General features: G+C 34.1%; 1 protein-coding gene across 4 annotated transcripts in view; it reads right to left on the bottom strand.

The window, feature by feature from the left end:
• Nucleotides 1-14,586, bottom strand: part of SWT1 (SWT1 RNA endoribonuclease homolog) — a 106,645-nt gene that overhangs the window by 72,490 nt on the left and 19,569 nt on the right. For all 4 annotated transcript variants that reach the window (XR_015766450.1, XM_028121534.2, XM_028121533.2 and 1 more), the window contains exons 6-10: nt 13,047-13,106; nt 11,471-11,600; nt 10,206-10,307; nt 9,402-9,590; nt 4,082-4,175 (exon numbers count right to left, since the gene is read on the bottom strand). Coding sequence is in view for 3 of the 4 variants with exons in the window: in XM_028121534.2 (XP_027977335.1) it covers nt 4,082-4,175; nt 9,402-9,590; nt 10,206-10,307; nt 11,471-11,600; nt 13,047-13,106 (575 nt within the window). In the remaining variant the exon portion in view is untranslated. The remainder of the gene's footprint in view (nt 1-4,081; nt 4,176-9,401; nt 9,591-10,205; nt 10,308-11,470; nt 11,601-13,046; nt 13,107-14,586) is intronic.

Here is a 14,586-nt window from a genome sequence, read left to right as displayed (position 1 = left end):
AGACATTATCAGACAAACAACACCAAAAATTTCACTGCCAATAGACACATGTCAAATAAATTTGTTTAGGCAGAAGGAATATAACACCAGGCAGAAACTTGAATCTATAAAAATAATTAAGAGTGCACAAAATGGAAATAAAATATTCACTTAAAATATTCACTTATTTTTAATTGCTTTAAATGTCAAATGATGGAAGCAAATATAGTAAAACACGTGCTTATCATCATTTTTGTAAAGGTAACATATATGACAATGAGAGCACTAAGGATGGGAGAAAGAAACTGTTATAAGATCCTTACACCTAACATGAAGCAATATAATACTATCTGAAGGTAGACTTTGATCAAGTAAGATGTATACTATAAATGCCAGGGCAATCATTAAAATGTTTTTTTTCAAAAAGGTATAAATATTCAATAATGGAGATAAAATGGCACCATAAAAAATACACAATTAACTCAAGAAAGAAAAAGAACAGATGAAACAAATAGAAAATAGCAAAAAGGCAGATCTGATCCAACCAATTAAATGTAAGTGGTATAAACTCATCACTTAAAAGACAGAAGTTGTGGGGCACCTGGACGGCTGAGTGGGTTTAAGTGTCTCACTCTTGATTTTGGCTCAGGTCATGATCTCAGGGTGGTGAGATCGAGCCCCGTGTCGGGCTCCACACTGAGTGTGGAGCCTACTTGATTCTCTCTCTCTCTTTCTCTGCCCCTCCGTGCTTGTGCTCTCTCTCAAAAAAAAAAAAAAGACAAGTCAGACTGGACAAAAAATAAAGTACCAACTACATGCTACCCACGAAATACTTACCTTCATATAAAGACACAGGTTAAAAGTAAATGGATGGGAAAAGATATACCATATAAATACTAACCAAAACAAATGGTAGTATTACCATTACCACTGGAATGGTAGCATTAATACTAAACAAAGGAGACTTTCAGGAACAGATGAGAAAGGGGTCAGTTCCCCGAAGACAATCCTAAACAATCCTAAAAATGTATGCATCTTAGTACAAAGTTTTTATAACACATAAAGTAAAACAAACAGAACCGAAAGGAGAATTAAACAAACCCAGAATTATAGTTAGAGATTTCAATACTTCTCTCTCAATAATCACAGAATAAGCAGACAATTGGTAAGGTTATAGAAAACCTGAACAAAATACTATCAACCAACTTAACTGAAATTTATAGAATGCTCCACCCACAAAAGCAGAATATAAATTCTTTTAATTGCATGTAAAACATTCACCAAGAAAGACCATATTCTTGGCAATAAAACAAATTTAAAAGAAATCATATAATGTTCTCAAATCAAAGTGGAACTAAAATACAAATTGATAGCAAGAAGAAAACTGGAAAATGTGCAAATATTTGGAATTAAACAACAAATATCTAAATGTCAAAGGGACGTTATATTGAACTGAATGAAAATAAAAATAGAACATCAAAATTTGTGGGATCCAACTGAAACAGTGCTGACAGGTAAATTTATAGCAGTCTCAAACAAGTGATCTCAGCTTCCACTTAAGAAACTAGAAAAAGGGCACAAAGGGGCATAAGAGTATTTTCTGGGGTGATGGAAGTGTTCTATATATCTTTTTTTTATTTTTATTTTTTTAAAGATTTTATTTATATGAGTGAGAGAGAGCGCACATGAGAGGGGTGAGGGTCAGAGGGAGAAGCAGACTCCCTGCTGAGCAGGGAGCCAGATGTGGGACCCGATCCCAGGACTCTAGGATCATGACCTGAGCCGAAGGCAGTCGTTTAACCAACTGAGCCACCCACGTGTCCTGGAAGTGTTCTGTATATCGAGAGGGATGTGGGCTATACCAGTATATCCATCGTCACATATAGTTAAGATTTGTGCATTTCAATATTGTACATTTTCCCTCCAAACAAAAAACCTTATAAAAATAATCATGTGGGGGGACAGGGAGTAAACAGATATAGATAACAGAAGAATGGGAGAATTTTGATAATTGTAGCTGAATAGTTAGGAGTTTATTAATTCTTCTTCACTTTGACTATCATTGAAATTCTCCACAATGAAACTTTTTTTAATTAAAAATAAAAAATTACCATTATTACTTATTGAAGAATAAATGGAGGAGAGCAAGTGTGGAAGTAGAGAGACTAAATTAGTCTTAGAGTCGAAAAGGAAGTGGAAAAACAGCATGGCGGACCAAGGATGGTGGCAGGGGAGATAAAGAAAAGAGCGCACAGGACCTGTTAACTGACCAGATGTAGATTATGAGGGAGGAGCGGTTATCAAAAATGACTCCTAGGTTTCTGGCTCTAGCAAATGGGTAGAAAGTGGCACTTTTTATTCAGATGGAGAACAGTGCAGAAAGAAAAATCAAGAGTTCATTTTTGGAGATGGTATGTCCCAGATGTCTATGACGTATCCAAGTAGAAAAAGCAAACAAATAGATGAATATACTAGTCTAGAATTCAGAAGAGAGATAGAGATATGAACTAAGGGTTGCTGGCCCACACTCAGGATTGTAAATTTAAGTAATGCACTTAGAATTAGGTACAGCACATAGTGTTGGAGAAGGGTTCTCCTAGCCCTGTCATTATCACTATTATCATCATCATCCATTTAACAGCATCTTCATAATAAGTAGGTGGGACTTATGCAGTAGACACGATTCCGGCCTTTTAAAGGAAAAAATAAAAATAAAAAACAGACTCCTCTAGAACATAATGCTAGAATTAAAAGTAAAGTCCGACTACAAATTTTCATTTCACTAAAAATGTTACATCCGTTAATCCCAAAACAGTGACTGCAGAAATAATGGAGAATTGATAAAGTCTCACCAATTTTCATTCTAAGTTGAACTAAAAAAGCAACCATTACATAGCAATTATCTCTCAAATTTAGCTTATATCAAATTCAAAATGATAACATATTAATTATGCTGTATCAGCCTTCAACAAACTCCAAGATGATATGTTATGCCCTAGATCAAAAAATAATTTTAAATAACCTAGAGACAGAAATCTTTAATATTTCCTTTAATCCCCAATAGAACACCATACCATCATCTTTGAAGACAGCTAAAATGAGAATTTTTTAAATATTTTTTAAGTTTTATTTTAATTCCACTCTAGTTAATATACAGCATTATATTAGTTCCAGGTATATAACACAGTGATTCAGTGCTTCCATATATTTAAAATGATAACTGACCAAACCGCCTTACAAGAAAAACCTTAGGGCTATTCATTTCTTTAATCGCTGCATTTCATACAAAATTTGGCATGATTGTGAAACTGTAAAAAAACTCCACTTTTCAGTGAATAAAACTCAGATTAAAACAGTTTACAATTGCTCTTCTTGGTTCCTTCAGAGCCTTTTCTCATACACGGCGGGTTCAATTTTGCTTAACGTTACGTTAGTTTTACCTTAGAACTAAGTTATGAAAATACTAGTTGGGAATGGAGGGGAAGGAGGAGAAAGGGAAGAGGGCGAGAGGGCTCCTACTGAGATCATTTTATGTCCCGGGCACTACGCTAAGTGCTTTATGTGTACATTATCTAAGTGCTCTCAATAACTCCAGGAGGCAGGTATTAGTATCCCCCTATATTTTACATGTGAGGAAACTAAGGTAAGCAACTTTCCCAGGTCACAAGGCTGGTAAATGGGAGACCCATGACTCCAGCCCTCACTCTATGAACAGGCACCACAGGCGTACCACCAACACAAACTGCCTCTTCCCCACAAATTAATTAATTAACCTTCTTGCCTCTTGACCAAAAATTTGTCAGACTTTTATTTCTGAACTATTTTGTGGACAGATTAAATTGGCTATTCTCAGCTTTTATAAAAGGTTTCTGAATGTCATATAAATAAAACTGAAGAATTCATAAGTTTCAGATCTCATTCTTCTATAGTTTACACATTATAAGAATGTGACACAAAATTGAATATGCTTACTGGCAGTTTTCGAAAATCATGTGCGTTTTTGATCCTTAGTCTGGTGGGTATAATATGACTTCTAAAAATTCTCTGGTATAGTTGCTATTTAGAAAAAAAAAAAAAAGAGTAAAATGACTATGGAACTCACGTGCACAGAATAACAATAGAACAAGGGAATAATTCCTGGTACTGAAGACAGCATTTTAATACTCGATCATCATTGTTCTCGTCACTCAGTCCATCTGCAAATTTACCAAAAGCGGTAATTAATAAGCATACTAAAAATCTGGACAGTATTTACAAGTCAAAAAAAATCTAAAAGAAAGAACACTTCTTAAATCAAGAGAAAAATAAGACACAGCAAAACAATGCCTTAAAAATTCAGGATCTAGAGTTCATGCAGAATTCCAAAGAAGGTAGAATTCAGGTAGAATTACCAAAGTAGTTAGTTTACCACTAAAATGAAATAGGATATGACTATTAATAAACACAAAAGAAAGTGATCAGTAAGTTAAATGCCATACTAGAAACCTAAAGCTATGAATTCTAGTCTCAATTCAGTCACTTAGAGATTATAAATTATAGGATTATATCATGCTTAAAATGACCTCCACCTAAAAGAGGTCTATAAAATAATGAGTAACTCTTCTACCAGCAACAGAACCATTTTCATGTGTCTGCTTTTCCCTAATCTCTAAACAATTAACATTTAGAGATGCATAGGAAAAGGCAATATGGGCCCTAGGTAGGAAACACAAAAATTTCTACCAAGTGTTAACAAATGGCTGACAGAGCGTCCTCTGGCATTCTGCAAGCCTTAAAGCATGATGTAAAAGTCTGGATTTTGTGAAAATGATGTAATGTGTAGAAACAAGACCAAAGACAGTGTTTTTCCTAAGTCCTTACACTGCCTGCCTCAAAACTCCCTCGGGTACTTAATAATAAGATTTCAGGGCCACACCCCAGACCCATTTCTGGATAAGAATCTTTGGAGTCTGCACCCAAACACGAATTGAAACTCCTTGGTGAGTCTCTTACACACTAAAATTCACGATATACTAGACAAGGAGCCTCAACTCTGTTCCCAGACTATAACTCAACTTTTAGCCTATATTAATTAGTCCTCTAAACATTCAAATTAGAAAACTCATTCATTCAAGGAATAAATTTTTATATAGGGCTGAATTTGTACCCAAGCCCCTGTGCTAAGTAACTGGATATACAAGGACAAACTCTTGAGGAGCTCACAATCTCCAGTGAAGTCTAGACAGAACTGAATTGATCTCAGAGCATAAGCCCAAAGATATGATTCAGTTCTTTATCAGACAACCAGTAAACCAAGCAGACATATACTACAGTAGCCGATTTTCCTTCTTTTAGTCCACAGAGTAAATACCACACCATAAGGCAAAATGGGCAGCAAAAAATTATTAGCTTTAAACAACTCAGCAGATGAAGTTAAAGGTTACAGTGTACTGCTCTAAAGTTATGAAAGTTCAAGATTATCTGTTCTGTCACTTTTTCTAGAATATGCGGGGCTTGAAAACACACCTAAAACTGCAAGAATATTCATGAAATATTTATTCAACAAATATTTCTGAGCACCTGCTCAGGTACTGTTCAAAAGCGAACAAAACAAAGACTCTGGAAACAGATTAATCTGGGTTTGAATCCCTGCTTTCCTACTAGACATGTAATCTTGGGCAAACTGCTTAACCAGGAAAATGAAATAAGAAAATTTATAGGAAACAGTTGGCTCAATAAGAGGTAATAGCAATTACTTTTTAAGTAATATATATTTATTAATTAAAACTCAGCTTAAATGGCACAACAGCATGATCTCTACTCACAACACCAAAAACCCCACAAAATTCTGTATAAATTATAGTTAATATGATATTTAATATTTAAGAATTTAAGCTTCTCAACAGCTTCTCACTGATGAGGCTCCAGAACAGTGTCTGGTATAGGTATTTGGCAAATACATGAATCAACAAAAATACAGTAAAATATAAAAATGGTGTGTGTGGGCGTGGCAGATAACTTTATTTTGCCCTTATTATAAAAATAATTTAGAAAATCTGGAAAATACAGAAAACATAAAGAAAATTAAAATAACTCATAATTCCATCAGCTAAATATACCCAACATTCACCATCTGTAAGTATATAATGCATGATCTAACAAATTTGGGATGATTTTTTTATTCTTTTAAATCCTATTTTGTCATTAACATTTTTTGAAATACAGTAGTATTTTCTCACATAGCTATAGTATTGTATACAACTTCTCCAAGTGTTAGACACTCAGGTTGTTTCAAATTTTTTGCTGTATTAATAATACTGTTATGAACCTTATTTATATAAATCACTGTCAGCATCGCTGCTTATGTCTTAGAAAACATTTCTAGAAAGAAAATTGTATCTTTAGGTTTCTTGAAACACACTGATAAATTGCTCTCCTGAGAAGTTACTAATTCATATTCTCAAAGCACTGGTATGATGCAAAAGAATAACTTTCTAAACTTAGAAGCAATAAAAAGAAGAAAGGAAAAGTGAAAGATCTAAACTAAAAATATCTATACATCAGAAATTAACATTAAAAATGGCAAACAGGAGGATATATGCAGTGAACAAGGGGCTGCTTAGTTGTACTTCTTTTGTGAATTACCTATTAATAATCTTTGTCCATTTAGGGAAAAGGGATTTTTTGTTTTTCTAGTCAATCTGTATAAGCTTTTCATATAACAAGGACACAAGAGAATTATTGCCTATTCTAGGCCATAAACCATCAAGTACTTTAATTTAACTCAACCAATCTTCACAATCATTTTTTGAGCTGGAGGTTATTTTCCCCCATTTCATTGACTTAGTTTCCTCATCTTTAACTTTCCCCAGGTCAGGTTATAAACCCAGATCAATCAGATTTCAAATCTTATTCTCCTCTCACCATATTAAATACTACGTCAAATAAATATAATTTTGAAAAGAGTTAAGGACAAGGCTAAAATTATAGTCAACAAAGGCAATTTAACATGAACTATCTACATTTCTTTTTTTAATGGAAAAAATGCCTGTTTAAAAAATACATTGTTACAATACTCAATGATTATGTAAAAGGAAAATAATACACACAAAATTAGCAATTATTAAGAGCTAGTTGCAAATGTGCTTGACATTTGTAAAGTGTAATAAAAGTCCATTTGTTTTTGCCTTTTTCCAAACAGGAACTTTAATTTTACTCAGTAATCTTGAATTTTCTCATAAGAATATTAGTTTATCATTAGAATATAAAATGTAATTTTATGATAAAAATTTCTAATGGATATCATATATATATTATTATATCAATAATATATCATATTATTCTTATCAACAGAATAAACCTATTAAATACATTGTACTTTATATAAAGAATGTTTTTAATGATCAATGACGTAAACAGTGATACAGAGAAACACATAAAGGACTTACCTGACATAGACAATTACAAATAATCTATTATCTACGACCTTATAACTAAAAGCAATTTCAGCAATTTAATAAAAACTACAATCAAATACCATTCAAACATTAAAGTAAAATATGGATTTCGAGGAAGACACCCAGAAATTGAAACAACACAGACATCTGAGACCACTACTATGATTTATCCTCTTCAATCATCAAAAAAAGCAGGGACTGAGGAAGTCAAAGCATCAAAAAAGCATATGAACATGGAAAAGTCAAAGGAAATATACCAAGCATCTATAAATAATAAATGTGGCCAAAATATCTATTCTAAAATGAGCTCTAAAATAATTTTCAAAGCAAATCTGTTGAAGAAATAGACATGCTATTTAGGACAAGTTCTTAACCTCTCTGTCTCAATTTCCTCATTTATAAAATGGGGCTAATAACTTCCACAAGTACTGTATGGTTTGAATGAGATACTAGCTGGCAAAGCACTTGGAAAAGGGTCTGGAGAATAATGACTATATAAGTGTTATCCATTATTATTATCCTTATCCATACTATTAAGTAGTAAAATATAGTTTATATCAACAAACTAAAAAAAGTAGAAGAGTAAAAAAAAATTCTCCTCTCCTTTTAAGGTTTGGGGTTTTACTGACATGATGGTTTAGATCAGGGGTTAATTTTGTTAATTGTGTAGCTGTTAAAAAAAAAAAAAGTATCACATACTTTTTAGTTAGCAACATATACCAAAGTATTTATGAGTAAAAATGATATGATACAGTATCTGGGACTTGCTTCAAACTACTGCAGGAGTTCCAAGAGTAGAAAGAGGAGAAGAGGAAATGAGAGAATAAACAAGAATGGCAAAATGTTGATAATTACTGAAAAAGAGTGAGAGGTACACAAGGAGTCGTACGTTATTCGACCTCTGCATTTGAAATTTTTCATAATGAGTAGTTAAAAAAAAAAAAGGACCACCTAAGATGTTCAATATAAATGTTCAAACATTTTAGTATTTTCTTAACTTTAATATTTGTGGTTCTCCTTTAAAAGCTTTTAAACATACCACACAAAGCTGCTCAAAATGCATAAGGATTGTATATAAAACATACTAAGAGCTAATAAATATTTGTAAAGGGAATGAATGAATGAATTATGGAGGTCCTTTTTCTTCAAAGATTTAAGACTAAACAACTGTGCCAAAAGCCTTCTCAGGGTTAATACCGTGATTAGATTCATCACAGGATGAATTCTTTCATATCTTACTGTATGTGAGTAGAGTAGACAACATAAATCCATGATATTTAAGTTAGTGTAAATGTACGTATATAAATGACTGAGTTGGAAGAAAACAAGGTTTTAAAGAATGAAATAAATCCTCTAAATATATGTACAAACTCTGCAGAGGCAACAGTGTTGCTTTACACATGGATTTTTTTTTTCACAAGGTGCTACATATATATAACATAAAGAGCATACTTAGGTTCTAAAACTAAAGTGATTTAAAAATGACTGAAAAGAAACTAATATGAAAAAAAATAAATCAAGAGAAACTCTATAGACCTTTATTATACAAACACCTCCTTATTACAGATCCTGACAAACCAGAGGAAAACAATGCCTCTCTCTGCGTTATACAAACTGCACAGTGACAGATTCTAATCAGTGACAGATTAGAAACCTCAATTACTTACTGGCTTCGTCACTCAACAATGGTATTAAAAAAAAAAAAGAATCCAAAATACTATAATATAGAAAACTATGCATACAGAACTATACAGTCACTATCTGTGAAATAAAGACATAACCTAAGAAGGTCTAGAAGCAGAAAAATAAAAATCCAAGAACACCTAAACCAAGCCCAGTAGAATACCCCTAATCATCACTATGTCTGGCCATTTCACATTCCAATGATTATAAATTTTTTTAAAGTTTTGCACCATTTCCCCCCAATAATGAGTCAGCACCCAAACAAATCTGAATCAGGAAACACCCTGAGAGAACAATACTTACAGAGTTTTTGAGATGCAAGCTGTAGTGACTGACCCCATAGCTTTCTGTCGTGATTTTTGAGACTGTCATTGATGAAATGAACTGCAGGCACAGCTTTGTGCTGAGCATGTTTTAGCAGTTTTCCTGCCTTCATACGATCTAGCTCTTGTATAACCACCCAGGGAATTATTAACACAAGTCTGTCAAAGCCTGAAAAATAAAAAAGAGTTCTTAGAAGTCAACAAATATTTATTGAGCTCCTAAATTGAACTGTTGTAGGAGCACTGGAAGTTTTTAAGTAAGAAATTCACAGTCTAAATGAAGAGATAATACATAAAAAATGGTAACTAAAAATAGATGTAAGTATGGGGCGCCTGGGTGGCATGGTGGGTTAGGCGTCTGACTCTTGGTTTCGGCGCAGGTCCTGATCTCAGGGTTAGGAATCCAGCCCCACGTCCAGCTCTGAGGGCGGAGTCAGTTTAGGACTCTCTCCCTCTGCCCCAGCCCCCCGTGCACACTTGCGCTCTCTCTCTCTCTCTCAAATAATTAAATCTTTAAAAGAAAAACAAAAACATATAAGTATCAAATGAATGTTACAAAAATAGATACTATAGGAGCTCAAAGAAGAGTAACTTTGGATTGTTAAGTTAACCTATGAAGGTGCTTTTTTCTTTTTACTTATGCTGATTATTAATATATATATTTTAAGATATATACTTTATAACATATCTAAATGGAAATGTATCTGTGGGGGAAAAAAACCACCCCATATCAACGTTAATATAAAAAAAACTTAAGAAAATCAGAATCATGCTTTATAAATACCTGGAATTTCTGTTGTCTTCAAAATTCTAACAAAATTGAGGTGATTCATCAGAATATTTGTGTCAATAACAATCAGAAGCTTTTTACCTGAAGCTGTATTTGCTAGAGAAAAAGAGCAAAGTTAGCATTTCATGACACTTGATAACAGACTTGTATAATAACTAAAGGTTTTGATATCATAGAACTTTGATGGTATTCTTAAAAGAAGGCAGTCATTTAGACAACCAAAACAAAACTGTGTTTACTCTAATCCTTTAAAGAACAGTAATCAATGTTTAACTATCTACAAGTAAAACATCCTGAATTGTTTGAGTGGATTTTAAATCACAAACTAATTTGCCCCACTAGTAACTACGTTTGCCAAACCTTGTTCTGCATCACTAGTAGTGGTACACTTAGGATTTATAAGCTAATTTTAATACACTGTGAGTGAAATATAATTGAAAAAATAAATGTGTAAATGAAAAAAACAGGTAAGATCAGATTATTTCATAGGGCCATTGTGAGGATAAGATAAGTTAATGCACAGGAAAACACTTAGTAAACTGAAAAGTGCAATATGAATGTTAATGTAGCATTACATTTTTATAAATACAATTCAAAACTGTATGCTAACAGACTTTGGGTAATATCTATCACCTTCTCCAAGTAGGAAGAATGATCAAAACTTTACTACATAAATAAGAAATCCATGAATATAATACCTTTGAGCAATTGGCATTATTTTTTTATTTAAATTCCAGTTAACATACAGTATGATATCAGTTTCAGATGTAGAATTTAGTGATTCATCACTTACATACAACACCTAGTGCTCCTCACTATAAGGGCCCTCCTTAACCCATCATCCATTTAACCCATCCCTCTGCCCACCTTCCCTCCAGTAAGTCTCAATTTGTTCTCTATTTCTGATCAGGGCTTTACATAGTTGAAATTGTCAAAAATTATGATTAAGGGCAAGAATAAAAGACAGCTCTGACAGTTGACAGCAGAATAAAAGATAACCCTGATTACTGACCCTTGGCAAAAAAAGAGAAAGAGAAAATATGTCTAACTGCCTAATACTGTGAGACGTATAAAACAAACAGTAAGACAAATATTAGACCTGACTCTTGTCACTAGAAGACATATACCATACCTTATTGTTTCAAATGAGCACATTTTAACATTTTTCATCTAAATATTATAAAAACTGAATGTTGGCTCATTAACTCCTGAGAAAGCATAGCAGATCAGAAACATCATCATCTACAGATAGGGTATACCAGCAGAGGAATGTACATCATCTTCCACCAAGTCAATCTCCATGCTCATTAACTCTCCGGAAGATAAAACCACAGGTAAATCCACACTTTTTCCCACACGTGCAGCATGGAGCTCTTCCACTATCTGCATCTAAATTATAAAAGACCCATAATAAAATATTTTGGATTATCTACTTGCAGATTAGTAAGATTAGAAAGCAATTAATTCTAATAAATTCACTTGAGATGGTTTGTGGGGAAAAAAGTCACAAAAATATAGAGGCAGAATGGTGAAAGAATACAGATTTATAAACATACACAGGTTTTTTTGTTTTGTTTTAAAGATTTTATTTGACAGAGAGAGATGCAGTGAGAGAGGGAACACAAGCAGGGGCTGTGGGAGAGGGAGAAGCAGGCTTCCTGCAGAGCAGGCAGCCTGATGTGGGGCTTGATCCCAGGACTCTGGGATCATGACCTGAGCTAAAGGCAGATGCTTAACGACTGAGCCACCCAGGTGCCCCCATACACAGGGTTTAAAAGTAGCTCTTCTCTTACTACCTCTGTAACCTTAGGCAAGGAAATTATTTAACTACCTTGGGTCTCCATCTGTTCATCCACAAAATAGGAATGTTAAATAACTATTGCCTGTTAGTATTTTTGTGAGGATTAAATGAAATAATATGAAGTTCCCTGCACAGAGCCTAGTACATAGTAGACCTTCAAAATAAGTTCATTCACATCCCATTTTCACTTCAATGTACTTTGGGAGCCAACTTTTTATCTGGATGATGAACCTCTTCTTGAGATTTCTAAGATTGTTTATGAGCCATCAAAAACTGAAATCTAGATTTTAAGACCCTTCTCACATCAGGGAAGTAGTTCCCTGATATATTTTGATGTGAAGAATTGTATATCTAATCTAGATTTGGAGGAGGGATGAGAAATCTTTCTTCTATCAAGGAGCACTGACCCACAGAACAGAAAAATACAACTATCACAAATAAAAAGTAATCAATATGGTTTTAAAGTCTTCTTTAAATAAAAAACTACAAAGTGTTTCATGAATCTAATTTTAATTTAGGACCAAGAAACATAAAAGTCTATGCAATAATTCCAAGAGGGTCAATCAGGAGATTCTAGCTGGGAAATGAAGCAACAGGTAAAAAAAAAAAAAAAAAAAAAAAAATGCATGCACTCTCATTTTCACTGAATAACATTTTCATCTTATTGCTGATTAGAAAAATAAGGCCAACAGATTATTATCATACTGAATTTTAGTAAGCCTAGGCGTAAGCATGCAGAAGTTATGATAACATTATATCAGAATTCATGTAACTTGTAGGCTATAGGCTCCACGCTCTTTATTCAAAACAGTTTAGAGCTTACTAAAAACAAAGACAAAAAGGTGATCAATTAAATGTAAATATCTTCCAAGTAATTTTCCATAACTCTGTAAAACTTACATATTGATTTAAATAGAGATATCACTGCTACTTTCATATTACCAAGGTTTATATAGTCATTATTTATTATTTATACAGGAACTGTTTGACTTAATTTCATTGAAATATTCAAAGTAAGTAAGTATATCAGTAACCTCTTGATCTGTATCTTGAATAGATGCAAGTGATGCTGAAGAACATGGAGCTTCAAAACTCTGAAATGAAAAGTAATTTTATTAGTTAAGAATGAAGCATATACTCCATTGTACATATGAACCACATAGTCTTTATCCATTCATCTGCTGAAGGGCATCTTGGCTCCTTCCACAGTTTGGCTATTGTGGACATTGCTGCTATGAACATTGGGGTGCATGTGCCCCTTCTTTTCTCTACATCTGTATCTTTGGGATAAATACCTAGTAGTGCAATTGCTGGGTTGTAGGGTAGCTCTATTTTTAACGTCTTGAGGACCCTCCATACTGTTTTCCAGAGTGGCTGTACTCAGCCATCAGAAACGATGAATACCCACCATTTGCATCAACATGGATGGAAACAGAGGAGATTATGCTAAGTGAAATTAAGTCAAGCAGATAAAGACAATTATCATATGGTTTCACTTATATGTGGAACATAAGGAATAGCACAGAGGACAACAGGGGAAGGGAGGGAGAACTGAATGGGAAGAAATCAGAGAGGGGGTGGGGCGCCTGGGTGGCTCAGTTGGTTGAGCGACTGCCTTCGGCTCAGGTCATGATCCTGGAGTCCCGGGATCGAGTCCCACATCGGGCTCCCTGCTCAGCAGGAAGTCTGCTTCTCCTTCTGACCCTCTTCCCTCTCGTGCTATCTCTCATTCTCTCTCTCTCAAATAAATAAAATCTTTAAAAAAAAATAAAAAAGAAATCAGAGAGGGAGACAAACCATGAGAGGCTCTGGACTTCAGGGACCAAACTGAGGGTTACAAAAGGGAGGGGGGTGGAGGGATGGGGTAACCGGGTGATGGGTATTAAGGAGGGCACATGTGGTGATGAGCACTGGGTGTTATACACAACTAAATGAATCATTGAATACATCAAAAACTAATGATGTACCATATGTTGGCTAATTGAACATAAAAAAAAAACAGTATAAAACAAACAAAAAAACCTTGGGGGTTAAAAAAGAATGAAGCATATACCTAGAGTAGGGTTTTCAACATTGGCACTACTGACATTTGGCATTGGATAATTCTCTGTTTTAGAGAATACGATGTGCATTATGCTGTTTAAACAGTATCCCTTGCCTCTACCCACTAAATACCAGTAACACGACTCCTTCCCAATCTTGACAATCAAAAATGTCTCCATCAAGTCAACAGCCAAATGCTCCCTCTCGGGTAAATTGCCCCTAGAAGAGAAACTGCCCCTAGAATAGAAAAGCCTCATTCTATTAAGTCAATGAAACAAGGTGGAAAGTCTTTAAAGTTTACTCATTCATATATACATTCCTGAAAATATTCATGTTCTAAGAATAGAACTACATGCCACCCTGAGAAACAGAAAGAACCATGGCCAAGATAAACAAGCTGACCTTCAATGGGAAATTTTCACCCAGAAGTAGCTGACCCATTTCTAAAAGTGACATGACAAAAAAAAAGGGAACCTGAAGATTAGGAGATGGCTGCAGGGAAAAAGCTGAAAACTGCAAGAGTTGTATTCT

The sequence above is a fragment of the Eumetopias jubatus genome, unplaced genomic scaffold (genome assembly GCF_037043125.1).
Source record: "Eumetopias jubatus isolate StellerSeaLion01/CBP00866 unplaced genomic scaffold, mEumJub1_p1.0 scaffold_12, whole genome shotgun sequence".
Classification (NCBI taxonomy): Eukaryota; Metazoa; Chordata; class Mammalia; order Carnivora; family Otariidae; genus Eumetopias; species Eumetopias jubatus.
The sequence above is the reverse complement of the archived record's forward strand: the minus strand, read 5'-3'. Positions and strand labels throughout refer to the sequence as shown.